General features: G+C 39.2%; 1 protein-coding gene across 2 annotated transcripts in view; it reads left to right on the forward strand.

Annotated features, from left to right (window-relative positions):
• Positions 1–19,984, forward strand: part of ENTPD1 (ectonucleoside triphosphate diphosphohydrolase 1) — a 94,065-nt gene that overhangs the window by 40,970 nt on the left and 33,111 nt on the right. For both annotated transcript variants that reach the window (XM_032312278.1, XM_032312277.1), the window contains exon 2: positions 4,533–4,660. In XM_032312278.1, the coding sequence (XP_032168169.1) occupies positions 4,533–4,660 (128 nt within the window). The remainder of the gene's footprint in view (positions 1–4,532; positions 4,661–19,984) is intronic.

Raw genomic sequence — 19,984 nt, forward strand, 5'->3', positions numbered from 1 at the left:
AGCACACAAAGAGAGAACTAGTGGAACAATTGAGCTTTGAAGCTTTTGGAGGGAATATAACCTCTTATTGAGCTTGATTTTAAAGGAGACAAGGGGGGCACCTGGGTGGTTCGGTAGGTTAAAGCCTCTGCCTTTGGCTCAGGTCATGATCCCAGATCCTGGGATTGAGCCCCGCATCAGGCTCTCTGCTCAGCGGGGAGCCTGCTTCCTCCTCCCCCGCCACCCCACCTGCCTCTCTGCCTATTGTGATCTCTATCTGTAAAATAAATAAATAAAATCTTTAAAAAAATAAAGGAGACAAGGAAAAGGATATGGTGGAGAAAGAGGGGAACAGACTTCTAAGTGATAGAGAAAACTCAGACTTCTCTGGAAAAATCAAAATCCAAAATTCATTTATTCATTCAACTGGGAACACAGCAATGATCAAGTCACATCAATGACCAAGGGTACCTTACACTCGAGTGGTCATCATGTCGGGCAGTATGATCTTGGAGAAAAACATCTGCTTATTGGAATGGTGAGATTGGAAGGGCTTATATTTCCAGAGGGCTGAGAGGTCTAGATCAGTGTGGCTTTCATCTGGCAGCCTGTAGGAAGCTATCTTAGATTCTTGATCTGGAAAAGCGCTGGGAATGTCAGTTATGGGAGATTTCTGCAGCCACAGGAAGGGTGGATTCTTATAGGGAAGGGCATTGGAAAGGGTGATCCGAGAAAGGGCTGCTGTCCAGAGGTGGAGATGACTGGAGGGGGTGATATCACCATAGAAGAGGGTGGGTCAAAGACGTCGGGAATGAACTGAGAAATCGAGGAAGGATCTTAAAGCCCTAGAGTGTTAGAACAATCTAAATGTGTGTCACCAAGAACAACTACTTGAGGGAAGGGAAGGAATAAGAGGAGAGTTGGTGCAGAGACTTTGATGCTGGGATTTGGGACCAGATGAGGCCAGATTAGAACCTATCCCTAACTTCAGTGACTGTCCCACCACTGGCCTTTGTGAAGGCCCACAGGAAGGGCCACAGTACTCTATTGCTGTTTACCCTGAGCACTTGTCTGTGTTTGTTCTTCTCTGTGTGACAAGCCAAGCCTACCCCAGATGTAACTGATCAAACTGGAAATAGTCTGAAACTAGTGAGTCATACAGGATCTGCAGAGTAAAACTTTCGTGATTTTTGCCTAAAACCTACCACACCTTTCAACATTCCAAATCTTTTTATTAATGTAGTAAAATTTTAAGATATTACATCTTTGGTATCATGAAGTGAGATGGCTGGGATTTCTCTGTTTGGCAGAATTTTGATCTTCCCTTTAATAGGATGCTAGCTGTAGATGTCAGGAGGGCTGTTTGTATAAGAATCAAAAGATCATTTTTTCTTTTTTGTTCTTTTCCTTTGACATAGCTAATTGGCTTGAAATCAGTCTGTTTTCACAAAGCTTGGGTTTCCTTCAGTTTTGTCTCTCAAGTGAAGAGCTGAACTTTCTACCTGACTCTCACCTTAAATAGAAACATTTTCTCGCTTGTCATATGAAAAGGAAAAAATGGGAGGGAAGCGGTAGTCTTGAATTCTTTAGTACAGTGAGACAATTCAAAGGAAAGCAAGCACAACACTTTGCCATTACATATTTTGATAAAAAGTGTTCCTTGAAATTGTTTTTTGAAATGCCATTTCACATTGTGTGATAGAAACTGAATTTCTGTTATCCACAAGGTAAATGAAGGGCTTTCAGGGAAGTGAGGGAGAAAGAGTCACTGTGAATTTCCCATAGCAATTTGACTGTAGCAGTCACAGCATCTGAAAGAGTTCTGGGGGCCAGAGAAGAGGGGGCAGTAACCTAAGTGGTTCCCTTTTTGTGAGCACATCCCAGCTACGTCCCCCCTGGATCCCCACATCTAGTGGTATCGCTAGTACCACCTCCTAAGAGAAGAGTAAGGGCTTTTGAAAACTACCTGCCTTAAGCCATAGAAAAACATGGTAATATTTTAATTGCTACTCTCTGGTAATCTAGCCAGTTACATGAAAAACAAATTTAGTCACTATTATTTTATTTTTTTTTTGTAATAAAATTTTAAAAATTGTGTATGAGAAATTCCAAAAGTTTCTCGCTGATCTAAGTTCTTTTTCTTGCCATATCTGTCATAAGAATATGATGAAAATCTTCAATATAGTCTGAAAATATGGATGTCATTGCAAAAGCTGGGCAAATGTGGAAAAGTATATATCTACCTGTCCAGGAATAATAATGTAAGTAATTAATCTCATAAGGAAATGGAAGAGAGAGTCATGTCAGGCTGTTTCCCACCTCAGGGCTTTTGCAGCTGCTGTTCCCTCTTTCTGGAATGTTCTTACTCCTTCTCATGGCTGGTTATTTTCTCATCATCCAGGTCTCAGTCAAATGTTGCCTTCTTGGAGAGGCTTTCCTGACCCTTAGTTGAATCCTCCCACCCCAACTCTGCTGCATATCCCATTCCTTGGTTCTAATTCCCATTAAACTGTGTAATATCCCTTAGTTTAAATTACTTCTTAGTATATATATCATGACCTGAAGTTGCTGGTTTATGACTTCTGTTCTGGGTTATTTATCTCCCCAGCCAGATTGTGAACTCCAAAGAGCAGGGATCTTTTTGGTCTTTGTCACTACTAAGATTAGTGCCCAAATAGATGTGGAAGGAAAATGAGAGCAAAATTGTCATATATGAAAACTAAATAATAAATAGATAGATTTTGGGGGGGAACAGCTTGAGGGAGCCAAGCTTTCAAAATTCAGTTTAAATAGAAACTGCTGCAGTGTGCTGCCCTTGGGTATTAGATTTGTAATTGTTCATCCCAAGTGCTGCTTGGGATGAGCTATGTTTGTCAACACCATCACTTTGGGAACTGAGGCAGGTAGTGCCTAGGGGGTTCTTTTCCAGATTCCAGAGCCCTGGCATCAAACAGGAGACTTCTGCCATTCCAGTTATATCCGGATATTTTGGCTTCAGAGTATTAAAATCCTGACTCTAATGGGTTCAAAGCATAAGTCGCACGGGAAGTTTGGAGCAGGGATTATTCTTTTAGCAGTTCAAAATGCTGTGAAAGACTCAAGTTTTGTCCATCTCTCTGTTCTGCCATCATTGAATGTCATCTTATCCAGGCAGGGTGATGTCTGAGGAAGACAAGAGTGCTGCCATTCTTTTCCTGGACTTGCTCCAGCAGACTTCCTCCAGGGTCTCAGGGGCCATTTTTGGGTATACATGCATTGTTGGACTAATCTTTGGTGAGGGAATGAGATTATGCACAATAATAAGGCCTGATCCTCAGCCCGAGGGGTGGAGTGTATCCTTTTCTCATGAGGTGTGTGGACTGCTTGGGGAGTGGCAATCATCTGAACAAAACTGAGGTTCTTTTGGGAGGGGAGAAGGAGAGGAAGCGTTATATATTTCATCTATTGTTCCTATGCTTGGAAGCAGAAGCTAATGGGATTGCTAAAGTTTTTCTTTTAAGTTTTGTACTGTTTGGTCTGATAAGTAAAGACTAGTTTAAGATTCTAGAGGTTGATGAGCAGGCTGGAGACCCATACAGTTACAGTCCTTTGGATTAAGTCCAAGCTTCTGCTCAAGAGCCTGGAGAGGAGCTCCTGTTTCAGCACGTGGTGCCTGCTGCTGTTCAAGTGGGAGACCCAGAGCGGGAGAGTCAGTCGGGCTCCTCTTTCAGCTGTTTTAATCCCATGCCCTGTCTTTAGAGAAGTGCAATCTATTCTGCAGAGCCCATCTCATTCCGTGTGTTTCTTTATTGCTTTATCTTACCCTCCTTTTTCAAAGCCTAAGAAAAAAAGTTTAGGGATGGTTTGGGAAGTTGAGAGAGGAAGGGAGTGAGTTGTCAGAATGGAGGAGTCGGGTAGCTTTCCATTTCTTGTTCACTTCTGCTATATGCTCTGTTTGTGATGACCAAAGTAACTTGTCCCTTTTATATGATTCTCTTTGGAGCTTTATTGTGTCCCATGACAGGCTGAGACTAAGAATAGATGAGATAATGTAAATGAAGAAATGTTCAAAACTTCACAGCCTCTACACCGTTACAAATTGCAACATTTAAGTGTGGTCGAAATGCAAGGGGTGCATCAATCCAGAAAATGGCATGGACTGTTGGGACTTGGATGTTTGATGATATTTTCTTAATATTTTTGAACATCTTAAATATTTTGCAGTATATTTTAAAAATGAGGGCAATCCTTGCTTTTTTGTTGTTGTTTGTACCCTCACAGACCAGCATGACCTATTAAACAGCCAATTTGGGATTCTTCCCTGTCCTCATTCCTTATCTAGTCATTGACCTAATTCTGTCCATTCTCCTTACCACAACCACTAACAGTCTTGGCCCTTATCACAGAACAGGCAAATCCTTTTGCTCTTGAATTATTTCCCTATAATAAAGATGAACTTTTATCTGTCTTTGATGTCTCCAGACAGCTAGCACAAGACCTTACCGAAACTGGAGGAAAATCAATGTTTTTTTTAAATTTCTTGTTGATATTTTCTTTTCTGCTTTTGGTTTCAGAGTCTGAACTGAAGAATTTTTGTTCCAGAAATATACTGATCATCCTTGGCTTCTCCTGTATCATAGCTGTGATTGCTTTGATTGCTGTGGGGCTGACCCAGAACAAACCATTGCCAGAAAATGTTAAGGTAACTCAAATCTGAGGGGGTCTGGCTGGGGTGCAGTGGGGGAAGGGGAAGGAGTGTGTGGTAAATCAGAACATACAGGAGGGGTGGAGATTCTGGCAGCCCAGGAGCAAGTTAATATCCACTGGATTAGGGAGGTAAAATGGAGTGATGCTCACAGGGGAAGAGGGAATGTCTTCAGTCAGTTGGTGGCAGGAAGATAATTATCTTTATGCTTGTTCAGCAATAATTGTTAGTACTTTGAGAGAAACAAATACTTTATTCACTACATCCAGATATTATGTGATGCTATTTTGTGCTGATATTCTATGACTTAGTGTTATCTCGACTTCTTATTCATTGTTTCACTGTGGATCTGTCACAATACTGTACTCTTTGACCTTCTTACTCAATCATCATTACTATACCAAAATAATTAAATTTATTAGAAAGCATTATATAAAGTAGTTTGGAAGTCAAAGATTATGGAGAAGAATTTTTCCTCTTTTTCAGAATATTAAAGAAAGCAAAGTCAATGAAAAAAAAACACAGAGAACCACATACATGTATCAAATATAGTGATTTGAAATTAATTCATGGGTAGACATATTTCTTCAAAATTTCCATATTTGAAGAGCTAGTTAATATCATTAAAAATAATTAGGGTCATTAACTTTGCTGTGATATATTTCCACTTCCTTCCAAATTCACCAAAGTAAAATTTCAAAGACATGAATATCTTACAAGTAGCTTGTAATGTCACTATTTTATTTAATCTTAGCTAAAAAGCATGTGAAAAATTTAAGTTTATGTTGTAAATACAACATTTTAAACTTTCATTGAAATTAAATAAATGTATAAGTAAATAAATCTAAAAGGGCCCAGAATATACCAATTTGCTAATGTTGTACATATGGGCACAAATGTACACGTAGACGATGACATGTTTAGAAGTTAACTTGACCATGGAGGCTCTGGAATACATGTGCAGAAGTTTATTTTCTTGTATTTGAAGACATCAAACTGTGAGACTGGAATGATGGATGCATATGCCAGGCTTCTAAAGCTTTTGCCACCCACCCAAATCAGTCACTATATAGTAGAGGTCTGGATGTTACATTGGCATTCCTTTGTGACATAAACTCAACTCAGTTGTTGCTGTGCACAGCAACCCCTTTGTCAGCTCAGAAGGCTGATATTATCTCATTGTCAATGGTCTCTTGCCTTTTAATATTGAGTGATGTTGGCTCTCTTGGCAAAACTTCACTCACAGTTGAAGCCTCATGACATCTTGGTTCTGTTATTTGTTTACCAGCTCCAAAAGTACATGATTGCCTTCTTGATTTGACCTTTTTACATGTTCATTATTGCATCATTGGAGAAGGGGACTGCCTAGGAGGCAAAATCCATGACAGACTTGAGCTCTGTGTTCCCAGTGAATACTTCTGGTCATGGATGACTTTTCCTGCATTTGTAGCGGTTTCATTGACTCTGTTGTGATTCTGTGTTGTGTTGGCCCCAGAAAATGGAACAGGTCTTTAAATAAGAGGTATGAGTATTTGAAGAGTAGATAGTGGCATACAAAATGGATCTTCATAGCAATATCACTGGTTTATTTTACACAAAGATCACTTTATATATGCAAACTAGTCATTTATTAAGATCATATACTAATTTTAATAAGATTATTGGCAAATATTAAGGACAAAAATATTTTAGAAACTTGTCTTTGGTGATGGCTTTAAGCTACGTATACTTAATTTAGTAGTCACTTAGCCATATGTAGCTATTTCAACTTGGGTTAATTAAAATAAAATAAAATAATATAATATGATTTTGTTCCGTAATTTCACTAGCCACATTCCAAGCACTCACTCAATAGACTCATGTGGCTGGTGCATACTAAACTGGACAATGCATACTTAGAACATTTCCACTGTGAGGAAAGCTCACAGAAAGCTCACAGAAAGCTCAATGGGACATTGCTGCTTTAGAGCATACTCTTTGATAATATCCTCGAAATCATTTAAAACTAAGTTTGATGAATAAGGTATATGATAAAACATTATAAAATCCAAAATAAGGAAAAAGAAAGGAGACATTTTCTTGTGTGGTTTGTAAACCAGTACCAGGATCATCCCAGATATCACGAGCTACTAAGAGGCTTTGAGTAGTTTGTTGAAATAAATTTATTTCCTTTCAAAAGTGATGATTTAAAAGATAATACTCATTTCAATATTTGTACCTGGTACATTTGTTTTAAAAACCTGTAACATTGTGGGGCACCTGGGTGGCTTAGTGGATTAAAGTCTCTGCCTTCTGCTCAGGTTATGATCTCAGGATCCTGGGATTGAGCCTCACATCGGGCTCTCTGCTCAGCAGGGAGCCTGCTTACTCCTCTCTGTCTGCCTGCCTCTCTGCCTACTTGTGATCTCTCTCTCTGTCAAATAAATAAAAAAAAATTTTTTTTAATTAAAAAAATAAAAATAAAAACCTGTAACACTGAACTTCCAGGGAAGATAGTGGAGTAGGAGGACCCTCAGTTCACCTCATTCCATGGAACACGGTAGTATCCACATCAGTGTAAATAACCCAGAAAACGATTTGAAGACTGACAGAAGAGACTCTTCATAGCTAAATGTAGGGAAGAGGCCATCTCAAAGAGAATAAGAAGGGTGGGGATACATTTGGAAGTTAAATGGACCTGTCTATAGTGGGGAGGAACGATACAGGCATGGAAAGGGGAAAGGACAAGACCATCACACCAAGTATCCCAGGTGCACAGGGATTCTGCATGAAACCAGAAAGGCTTAATTTCCTGAGTTCTTAAAATCAGCAAGGATTAATACCTGGAAAATTTAAAATTAGTGGGCTCAGTTCTGGAAGAGTCAGGAAGGTGAGAGGAAAGCAGCACCCTTAAAAAGCCCCGTGGAGACACAGCATAGAAGCAGCAGTTTGAAAAGCACCTGGGGTGTGCAGGAGGGAGATTTGTTTACTAATCTCAGAGCATGTGCTTGGAGGGGCAGGGATCACTGGGAGACTTCTCCAGGAGCAAAGGAGCTAGTGGATGCCATTTCCTTCCTCCACTGTCCAGCATAAACACATGGATACCTGTGACTCAGCACTTCTCCAACAACACTACCTAACTTGCTAACAGCCTGCCACACCCTGTGTTTTCCTGTGGACCTGCTGGTACCAACCAGGCCTCACTCCAGGTCTTCTTTCACTACAGACCTTACTAATATCAACCACACTGCCCCCAAGTGCTTCTTGAGATCCACTCCCTCCAATCCAGCCAGCCTTGGTTCTGGTGGCCACAGGTCCCCTTTCACAATAGCCCTAAGCAAACCTTGCTAGCACTGTGTGCCCCCCACCCCGCTCCCGCATTCCTCCATTCTCCCATGAACCTGTCCCCTCCAGTATGCCCTTGGCCAAAGCCTATCCAGAGTGGTGCCACAAGCTTGACAGTATGCAACCAGTCCTGACAGGCCAGCACCACTCCAAAGTGACTCCTGTCCTGGGGACTGTGGAAGAGACCACACTACACACACCACACAGACCAGTCTGATTGTAGCACCAGCAGTGGGCTGGCAGCTGATGTCTGGTATGACTACAGGTCCTGGCCACCTATGAAAGCCTCTCAAAAGACAACACACACAAAAAATGTCCTATAGTTTGGTGTTACTGCATCTCTGGCAAACTCCTGGTCTGACTCAACTCAAGCTGAAAGTGGCCCAGGACTGGCCCACTAACAACACAGGGATCAGACCCTGCCTATAACAGGCAAAGAGAGCCATCACAGACAGCTGGACTAAAGGCAAAAGTGGCTCAGCCACAACAGTGGGACACACACATCACACATAGGAGATACCCCTGAAGTGCCAGGTTCTAGTAAACAGGGGACACTGTGCAGTAAGGCACTACAGGACTTCTTCATAAGGTCATTACTGTCAAGTAAATGAGACATAGCTATCTTTCTTAACACAGAGAAACAGATGCAGAGAGTTAGACAAAGTGAGGAGACAGAGGAATATATCCCAAATGAAAGGACAGGACAAAATCACTGCAAGAGAGCTAACAAATAGAGACAAATAATATGCCTGTAGAGAATCTAAAATAATGGTCATAAAGATACTTACTGGACTTGAGAAGAGAGTGACACTCTTAAAAAAGAGATAGAAAACCAAAAAGATGGGCACGTGGGTGGCTCAAGTGATTGAACAACCAGCTCTTGGTTTTGGCTCAGGTTGTGATCATAGTGTTGTGACATCAAGCCCTGTCTCAGGCTCTGTGCTCAGCTCAGAATCAGTTTGGGATTCTCTCTCTCTCTCCTTCTCCCTCTGTCCCTCCCCCTGTTCTCTCTCTCTCTCTCTCTCTCTTTTTCAATAAATAAATAAAATCTTTGGGGGAAAAAAGGAAAACAAAAATGAACCAGAGATGAAGTACTCAATAACTCAAATTAAAACTACATTAGATGGAATAAATAGTAGACTGGAGGAAGAAGAAGAATGGATCAGTGACTGGAGCACAGAGTAATGGAAAGCATCAAGCTGAACAGAAGCTAAGAAGTAATTAAAAATTAAAAAACAGGGAACTCAGTGATACCATCAAGCATAAAAATATTCACAAAATAGGGGTCCCAGAAAGAGAAGAGAGGGAAAAGGAAGCAGAAAATTTATTTGAAGAAATAATAGCTGAAAACTTCCTGAATCAGGAGAAGGAAACAGAAATCCAGATCCAGGGGCACCTGGGTGGCTCAGTGGGTTAAGCCTCTGCCTTCAGCTCAGGTCATGATCCCACGGTCCTGAGATCAAGCCCTGTGTCGGGCTCTCTTGCTCAGCAGGGAGCCTGCTTCCCCCTCTCTCTCTGCCTGCCTCTCTGCCTACTTGTGATCTGTCAAATAAATAAATAAAAATAAAATCTTAAAAAAAAAAAAAAGAAAGAAATCCAGATCCAGGAGGCACAGAGAGCCTCCAACAAAATAACCCAAGGAGGTCTACACCAAGACATATAGTAGTTAAAATGGCAAAAAGTAGTGATAAAGAGAATTTTAAAAGCAGTAAGAGAAAATAATTACTTATAAGGAAAATCCCATAAGCCTATAGCTAATTCTTTAGCAAAAACTTTGCAGGCCAAAAGAGAGTGGCATTTTACATTTACACTGATGAAAGAAAAAAACCTGAAGCCAAGAATACTCTATCTAGCAAGGCTATCATTCAAACCAGAGGAGAGATAGTTTCCCAGACAAACAAAAGTTAAAAGAATTCATGACCACTACCAGAAATGTTAAAAGGGACTCTTGAGTGGAAGGAAAAGACTATAAGCAGGAGTAAAAAAACTAAGAAAGCACAAAAGCAGAAAAATAAGTATAAATAAAAAATCAGTTAAGGGATTCACAAAATAAAAGGATGTAAAGTATGATACCATATACTTAAAATGTGGGGGAAAAAGGAATAAAGAATGGATTCAAACTTAAGCAACCATCCATTTAACATAGACTGCTATATGTATAAAATGTTATATATAAAGCTAATGGTAAACACAAATAAAAAACCAGTAATAGATACACAAAAAAATAAAGAGAAAGGAATCCAAGTATACCACTAAAGAAAGTAGAAAATCATGAGAGGAAACAGCAAGGGAAGAAAAGAACAGAGAAGAACAAAACAATCATAAAGCAAGTAATAAAATGTCAGTAAGTACATACCTATCAATAATTCGTTTGAATGTACATGGACTAAATGCTACAATCAAAACAATTGTGCCTACAAGAAATTCATATCAGACCTAAAGACATATGCAGATTGAAAGTGAGGGGATGGAAAAGCATTTACCATGTAAATCAAAGTGAAAAGAAAGCTGGGATAGCAATACTTACATTGTACAAAATCGATTTTAAGATAAAGACTGTAACAAGAGACAAAGAAGGACACTATATAGTCATAAAGGGAACAATCCAACAAGAAGATATAACAATTATAAATATGCACCCAACATGGGAGCACCCAAATACGTAAAGTAGCTAATAACACATATAAAGGAAGTTTTAACACTCCAGTTACATCAATGGATAGATCATCCAAACTGAAAATCAGCAAGGAAGCAGTGACTGTGAATGATACATTAGACCAAAATAATCTAACAGATAGTTTCACAACATTCCATCCTGAAACAGCAGAATACATATTCTTTTCAAGTGGCACGTGGAAGATTCTTCCAAACAGATCACATACTGGCCACAAAACAAGCCCCAACAAATTCGGGAAGACTGAAGTCATACTGTGCATCTTTTCTGACTAGGACACTGGGAAACTAGAAATCAACCACAAGCAATAACCTGGAAAGAGCATGGAGATTAAATAACGTACTACTAAACAATGAACAGGCCAACCAAGAAATTCAAAGAGGAAATTAAAAAAATACATGTAGATAAATGCAAATGAAAACATTATGGTCCAAAATCTTTGGGATAGAGCTAAGCTGTTCTAAGAGGGAAGTTCATAGCAATGCAGGCCTACCTCAAGAAGCAAGAAAAATCTTATACAAACTAACCTTACACCTAAAGGAGCTAGAAGAAGAAGAACAAACAAAACCCCAGACCACTAGAAGGAAGGAAATAATAAAGATTAGAGCAGAAATAAATGAAGTAGAAACTAAATAGACAATAGGACAGATCAATGAAACCAGGAGCTGGTTCTTTGAGAAGATAAATCAAATTGATAAACCTTTGGCCAGACTCACAAGAAAAAAAAAAAAAAAGAGGTGACTCAAATAAACAAAATTAGAAATGAAAGAGGAAATATAGCAACCAATACCACGGAATACAAAGAAAATTATGAGACTATTTTGAAAAATTATATGCCAACAAACTGGATCACCTAGAAGACATGGATAAATTCTTAGAAACATATAACCTCCCAAATCTGAATCAGGAAGAAATAGAAACACAAAGTAGACCAATTATCAGCAATGAATTTGAATCAGTAATCAAAAAAACTACCAACAAACAAAAATTCAGGATCAGATGGCTTCCTTAGTGAATTCTACCAAACTTTTAAAGGAGAGTTAATACTTAGTCTTCTTAAACTATTCCAAAAAATAGATGAGGAAGGAAAACTTCCAATCTCATTCTCTGAGTCCAGCATTACCCTGACACCAAAACCAGATAAAGACACCATAAAAAAAGAGAACTACAGGCCAATAACTCTCATGATCATAGATATAAAAATCCTCAACAAAATATTAGCAAACCAAATCGAACAATAAATTTAAAAACCATTCACCATGATCAAGTGGGATTTATTCCTGAGATGCAAAGGTGGTTCAATATTTGGAAATCAATCAACATGATACATCACATTAATAAGAGAAAGGATGAAAGGAAATATACCTCAATGTAACAAAGGTATATATACCTTTGTATATATATATGTATATGTGTATATGTGTATACATATATGTGTATATGTATACACATATACACATATACATATATATATATATATATTAAAAAGAAAACCCATAGCTATCATCATAATGGTGAAAAATTGAAAACTTTTCCTCTAAGATCAGGAACAAGACAAAATGTCTTCCCTTACCACTTTTATTCAATATAGTACTGGAAGTCCTGGCCACAGCAATCAGACAAGAAATAGAAATAAAAGGCATCCAAATTGGTGAGGAAGAAGGAAAACTTTCACTGTTTGCAGAAGACATGGTACTATATATAGAAAACCTTAAAGACTCCACCAAAAAACTACCAAAACTGATAAATGAGTTAATAAGGTCAGAGGATACAAAATCAAAATATAGAAATCCATTGTATATCTATACACTATACATCTATAATGAAATAACAGAAAAATAATGTAAGAAAACAATCCTATGGGGGTGCTGGGGTGGCTCAGTCAGTTAAGCATCTGTCTTCAGCTCAGGTCATGATCCTGGGATCCTGGGATGGAGCCCCGTGTCACGCTCCCTGCTCAGCAGGGAATCTGCTTCTCCTTCTCTCTTTCTGCACCCCACCCTCACTGCTGCCCCCACTGGTGGTCTCCTTCTCTCTCTCTTGCTTGGTCCCTCTCTTTCAAATAAAGAAATAAAATCTTAAAATAAAAAAAAAAGAAAGAAAACAATCTCATTTACAATTGTACCAAAAAGAATAAAATGCCTATGAATAAACTTAACCAAGGAAGTGAAAGACCTGTACTCTGAAAACTATAAAACACTGATTTAAGAAATTGAGGATGACATAAACAAGTGAAAGATATTCCATGCTCATGGACTGGGAGAACCAATATTGTTAAAATGTCTATACTATCCAAGGGAATCTGTGGATTTAATGCAATGCCTATCAAAATACCAAAAGCATTTTTCACAGAACTAGAATAAATAATCCTAAAATATATATAGATTCATAAAGACCTCAAATAGCCAAAGCAGTATTTTTTTTTTTTATTTGATAGAGAGCGAGATCACAAGTAGGTAGAGAGAAAGGGGGAAGAAGTCTCCCCAGCGAGCAGAGAGCCCAACGTGGGGCTCAATCCCAGGACCCTGAAATCATGACTGGGTGGAAGGCAGAGGCTTAACCCACTGAACCACCCAGGTGCTCCTAGCCAAACCAGTCTTGAAAAAGAAGAACGAAACTGGAGATACCACAATCCCAGATTTCAAGATATACTACAAAGCTGTAGTACTATAAGCAGTATGGTACTGGCACAAAAATAAATGCACAGATCACTAGAACACAATTACATGGTCCGTTAATCTTTGACAAATGTAGCAAGACTGCGCAATGGGAAAAAGATAGTCTCTTCAACAAATAGTGTTGGGAAAAACTGGACAGCTTAATGCAAAAGAATGAAACTGGACTATTTTACACCATACACAAAAATAAACTAAGAATGGTTTAAGGACCTAAATGTGAGACCTAAAACCATAAAAATCCTAGAAGAGCACAGGTAGTAATTTCTTTGATGTCAGCTGTAGTAACATTTTTCTAGATATGTCTCCTGAGGCAGGGAAACAAAAGCAAAAATAATCTATTAGCTTCTTCACAGCAAGGAAAATGATCAACAAAACTTAAAAACAAACTACTGAGTGGTAGATTATATTTTCAAATGGCATAGCCAGTATTCAAAACATATAAAGAACTTATATAGCACAATACAAAAAACCAAATAACCCAAATAAAAAATGGGCAGAAGACATGAACAGATGTTTCTCCAAAGAAGACATACAGATGGCCAACAGATACATGAAAAGATGCTCAACATCACTCCTCATCAGGGAGATGCAAATCAAAACCACAATGAAATATTACCACACACCTGTCAGACTGGCTAGAATCAAAAACACAAGAAACAGTAAGTGTTGGTGAGGATGTGGAAAAAAGGGAACTGTTGTGCACTGGTGGTGGGAATGCAAACTGATGCAGCCACTGTGGAAAAGGGTATGGATCTTCCTCAAAGTTAAAAATAGAGCTACCATATGATCCAGTAATTTTACTCCTGGGTATTTACCCAAGGAATATGAAAGCATTAATTCGAAAAGATATATGCACCCCTCTGTTTATTGCAGCATTATTTACGATAACCAAATTGTGGAAGCAGCCCAGTTGTCCATTGATAGAGGAATGGATAAAGAAGATGTGGTATAGATACACAATGGAATATTATTCAGCCATGAAAAGAATTAAATCTTGCCATTTGCAACAACATGGATAGAACTAGAGAATATAATGTTAAGTGAAATAAGTCAGAGAAAGACAAATACCATGTGTTTTCACTCATATGTGGAGTTTTAGAAACAAGCAAAAAAAGAGAAACCTAAAAACAGACTCAACTATAGAGAACAAATTGATGGTTACCAGAGGGCAGGTAGGTGAGGGGAATGGGTGAAATAGGTGGAGTATGCTTACCGCAATGAAAACTAAGTAATGTATAGAATTGTGGAATCACTATGTTGTACCCCTTAAACTAACATAACATTGTATATAACTATACTGGAATTAAAGTAAATAAAAACAAATCATCTCTTTATGACCATACCTCATTCAGCAGCTCTTCACTTGTTCACAAATTCATGTATTAACAATTATTAAGTATCTGTATTAGGTTCTATATTAGCTATAGAGTTGGGAAGGCAGTATCGATATGACTGAGCTTACTATCTGGGGAAGGAAACACATTTAATAGCTGATACAAATTATTGATTATAGTTGTGACGAGTGCCACCAAGTGAAAGTTTTGGGAGCCAGGGCAGTCTTGCCTGAAAGAAATGACATTTACTATAAAACGTGAAGTGTGATTAGAAGTTGGTGGAGATAGAGAAGGACAGAGAGTATTCTAGGCAAAAGGAAAGCAAGTCCAAGAATCTCACAGATAAAGATGGTGAGGGAGATGGTTCAGTCAGGGTCTTGCCACTCAGGCCGAGGATTTTAACTTTAATCCTAGGAGCAATGAGAAGACAGTAAATTGATCAGATTTGTGTTTTGAAACGATCACACTGGCTGCAATGAAGTTGAGAGTGGGGTGATAAGAGCAGGTATAGGAGACTAGATTAGTGTGTGGAAGCAGTGTGGAAGGAGGAGGAGGTGTAGAGTTAAGTTTTTGAAGAAAATTTTTTTGTTTTAGAGGTATTGGATATCCAAAGATTATCCAGCAGTTGGATAATCAGATCTGGACCTCATAGAAGAGGTATAGACCCACAGTGTTAGTTAGAAATATCATATAAGCCACATTTTAATTTCTCCAGGAGTCACATTTTTAAAAAATATTTTATTTATTTATTTGACAGAGAGAGATCACAAGTAGGCAGAGAGGCAGGCAGAGAGAGAGGGAGAAGCAGACTCCCCGCTGAGCAGAGAGCCCGATGCGGGGCTCAATCCCAGGACCCTGGGATCATGACCTGAGCCCGAAGGCAGAGGCTTTAACCCACTGAGCCACCCAGGTGCCCCTGGGAGTCACATTTTTAAAAAGTAGAAGGAGATGAAATTAATTTTAATAAAATATTTAATGTAATCTATTACATCCAAAATATTATCTCAACATTTCATCAAAATAATGATTAACAAAATATTTTCCATTATTTTTTTCATGTTATCTTCAAATTACAGTGTGATTTTTAACTTAAATCACATCTCAATTCAGACTACGATTGGCCCTTGAACAACATGGGGCTTAGGGGTGCCACCCCCACCACACAGTCAAAAATCCATGTGCAACTTTTGACTCCCTTAAAACTTAATTGCCTAATATTGACCAGAAGAAGCCTTACCAATAACATAGACAGTTGACTCACACATATTTTGTGTATGTATTATATACTGTATTCTTACAATAAAGTGAGCTACAGAAAAGAAAATGTTAAGAAAATTGTAAGGAGAGAAAACACACTTATAGGACTCTACTGCATTTATTGAAAAAAATCCGTGTATGAACGGGCCCGCACTGTTCAAATCTGTGTTGTTTAAGGATCAACTGCAGTTAACATTTCAAGTGCTCAAGAACCACATGTGGCTAGTGGCTGCCTTATTAGATAGTACAGGTCTAGACTAAAGATATGTCTCTAATGCCTTCAATAGAAGCCCTAGACGTGGTAAGATTATAGGAAGGGGGTAAAAAGCAAGAAGAGGGCAAGGATTGAGTCCTGAGGAATTCTAGCATTCAAATATAGTGCTTGCAGTTTATAAATCATTTACATTTTTTCTTTCCAGGAATGCTGTGAGGAATGAAAGATTATCCTCACCTTATAGATAAGCAAAATGAGGGCCTTTGAGTTTCTCTTGCTCAAGGCTTGGTGTCTCATAGATTACTGCAAGAATCAAGCAGGATAAATAAATGCAAATGTGATGTGATGAGCAGGCATCCTGGGCCACTGTGGACACTCAGTGACTGGTAGCTCATATGTTACCGTCTTTGCAGCCTGTCTGCCTTGTCACAAATTGTCACTTTCTATCCCCTTCTTCCCATCTAATCATCCTTGTCTAACCCAATCCGGGTCAGCCTTCCCATCCTGATGATCCAGTCCTGTCATCTTCCTACCTGTTTGGGGTTAGCCTTACTGAGGCGGTGGTGGCCCCGTGCCCAGGCCATATCTAGCAAACTACAAGAACTCCTTATTGTACTGATGTGTTGTTTACTTGCCCAGTTACTGAGGTGATAAAGGTATTGAGGATAGGGCCTGGGTTTCATCTTTTTTTTTTTTTAATGCATTTTATTATTCATTCACTCAACTTATTCACTTAACAAATAGTCATTGACCATCTATTCTTATTTTAGGCCCCAGGCATATAGCAATGAGCAAAACTGGCAAAGTCCTTACTTTCATGGAACTTACGGTCTAGTGGAAGAGATACTTATCAATCAAATAATCACAAAATAAATGTTAAATTACAACCAGCAATCTGACTTGGCTGGTTGCCTCATAGAAGTTTGCTGACTCAGTGAACAGAGTAACATCTTGAACATGTAAAACTGCCTCCTCCTTGGATGTGAAGGGCATGGGACAACCAGCCTGATGGTAGGATTTGTCAGTGTGGGAGGCAGGCCCCTGCCTCCCAGTCCCTTGGAGATCAGCGTTCCCTATTCTTACCCCCAGACCCTACTCAGTTGCAGGTTGCAGGATCTGAGAATCTATACACTGAACAGGCATCCTGGGGCATTCTCAAGCCACTGAAGTCTGGGAACCACTATCCTATAGATATGCAATGAATACTTTAAAAAAAAAAGGCCTTAATGAACTGAAGAGTCATTTAGCTGTACCTAAGTGTCCCCTGGGAAACTCCCTTTGTTCTGGTGTACCTGGGTGGGGAGGTAGCTTTCAGATATGTTCAGTTCATCACTCCCTTAATTTCCTGCTCATTAGTGAAAACTGGCATTTAGCGAGTTGTCAGATATTCTTTTTAGCACAAATGTTGCACATGCTGACACACACAGATCCCCACAAGGTTCTCTCAAAGGCACCAGACTGACCCAATACCAAACTATGTGCCTTTATTAACAGCTACCACTTCTGTGGAAGCCTGTTGGCTCAGGGACCAGATGGTTTTGATTTCAATCCCAGATCTGCTACTTTTTGCTATGAGACTTGGGCAAGTAAGTCTCTCTCTCTATTCCTCAGCTTCCTCATATGTCAAATGGAGGTAGTTGTGAGGATTACCTGGGATGATACCAGTGACTCCCTTATCAGAGTAGCCAGCACACCGGAAGCCCTCAGGGGAGACCAGCTGTCCACATTGCTTCGAGGGAGATGAATTCTAGGGAAGTTTCTTTGCTGCTAATGTGTTAAGGTCACTGAGCCAGTGATCGCAGTTTTTCTAGCTGCTGCTGAAGCAGCTAGAAAGAAGAACCAATATGTCTGAAGTGACCGAGAGAAGTTGATTATCATACATCTTTTTCACAAGGAACTAAAGTGCTATTCTTCATTAAGCATTTGTGATTGTATTGTTTTATGGAGAATTTGGAAGGACTTGCTCCAATTTTCAACCTCAAATACTCCTGGAAAATATCTATATTATTTTTACTTCACTGGATTTTAATGTGGTCTTGTTTAAAAAGCAATACCTGGAGAGATGCACAGTTGGCTAAGTGGCTGACTCTTGGTTTCGGCTCAGGTCGTGATCTCATACTCGTGGGACTGAACCCCACGTCAGGTTCTGTGCTCAGCGCCGACCCTGCTTAAGATTCTCTCTCTCCCTGTGCTCCTCCTGTTTGTGCTCTCTCTCAAATAAATAATTCTTAAAAAGAAAAAAACCCACAATACTTGGAGCTGGATGGTTGTGATGGTATACGAGGTGTTAATGTACTTCATGCCACTGAACTGTACACAGAACTGTACACTTAAAATGGTAAATTTATTATGTTCAGTGTATTTTACCACAATTAACAAACAGCAGTGAAACTGTGGTTTGTATCGAAAGTCTAGTAATTCTAATTGAAGAAAAAAGAAAAGCAGAAAATGGTCTCTAATTGTTCATAGGCCCTGCCAGCATTACCGTAGCTAATGGAGACCTGATTTGTTTATAGAGTTTATAGAGTACCGGAGTCAAATTTGAAAGGATTAGCTTTGTTTATTCAAAAGGACTCACTGAGACAAACTGATGACATTGCTAAAAGTACAGTTAAAGCTACAGGGACTTTTAAGAAAGATTCTGAAGAACCAAGATGTCTGAAGTGACCGAGAGAAGTTGATTATCTTACCATTGCCCATGTTCCCTGGTTTATGGGGTTTTTTTTGGGTAGTGGTAGTAGTGATGGTGGAACTCAATCTTGATGGTACTACTTTATATTAGACTGTGAGTACTAAGTTCTTTTGGGACTGGAAGGAGTTCAAAAATTATACAATTCTAACCCTCTTCATTCATTCAATTCAACAATTGCCTGTTGAATTCCTTCTTTGTGCCTAACATGTGGTAGGATATCCTGAGGTGGGTGCTGGACATACCATTGTAAGCAAAACAGCCCTGCCCTAATGTAGTTCACATCCTTATGGGGAAGACAGATATTAATCAAATAGCCATATAGACATGTAATTATGCATCATGGTAAGTCCTGTTTTTAGAGCAAAAATATGGGGAATCTGAGCCAAGGATTACGAAAGTAGAATTAAATCTGAAAAGGTCAGAGAAGGCTGGGATCTTAGGTGAAGGGCATTCTGGGCTGAGGCTCTAGAACAGAAGTTATGTGTCTTATAGGGAACTGAGAGCTGGCCAGTGTCAGGGTGAGTGTTTTCTGAATTAGAAGACTCACAGTTGGGTGACAAGTGGGTTGAGATCTGAATGAGAACAACCCACTTCTGCAGAGCCAGGAATAGAAGCAGATCATCTGCTGCTCAAGTTTTCTATTTCTTTCTGCATCTAGAGAGATTTACTCGGATGACTGGACCTATGACATTGTGCAGGTAGAATTGCTTCCACCTTAAGGAGAGTCTTGGCTCATGTCCCCATGGCCTCCAGTCTCTGTGAGCTCAGGGTCTGTGGCCACCCACATCGCCAGGTCTATACCAACGGCCCTACATTGGTGTCTCTGTGAACGAAGCAAGGTCATTTTTACTGTTCCTTTCCCTGAAACACTGCTTTTGTTCACTCAGAATAACTTATGAAGATCATAAGATTGCTAAAATCATGTGGATGATCAAAACTAGCCAGGATAAAGTTGTATATACACAGTAAGATTGCAGCCATATAAAAATTTGTGTATTTAGGAAAGACTGGAAGGAGACAAATCAAAGTAACAGTGATATGTAGTTGGTAGGATCTTAAATGTCTTTTTTTCCCTTCCCCTTCATTTAACTAGATGTTATCTAGTAAACTTTTAGTATTCTTAAAATAGAAAGTAATACTGAAATAAT

Source organism: Mustela erminea, chromosome 14 (genome assembly GCF_009829155.1).
Source record: "Mustela erminea isolate mMusErm1 chromosome 14, mMusErm1.Pri, whole genome shotgun sequence".
NCBI lineage: Eukaryota > Metazoa > Chordata > Mammalia > Carnivora > Mustelidae > Mustela > Mustela erminea.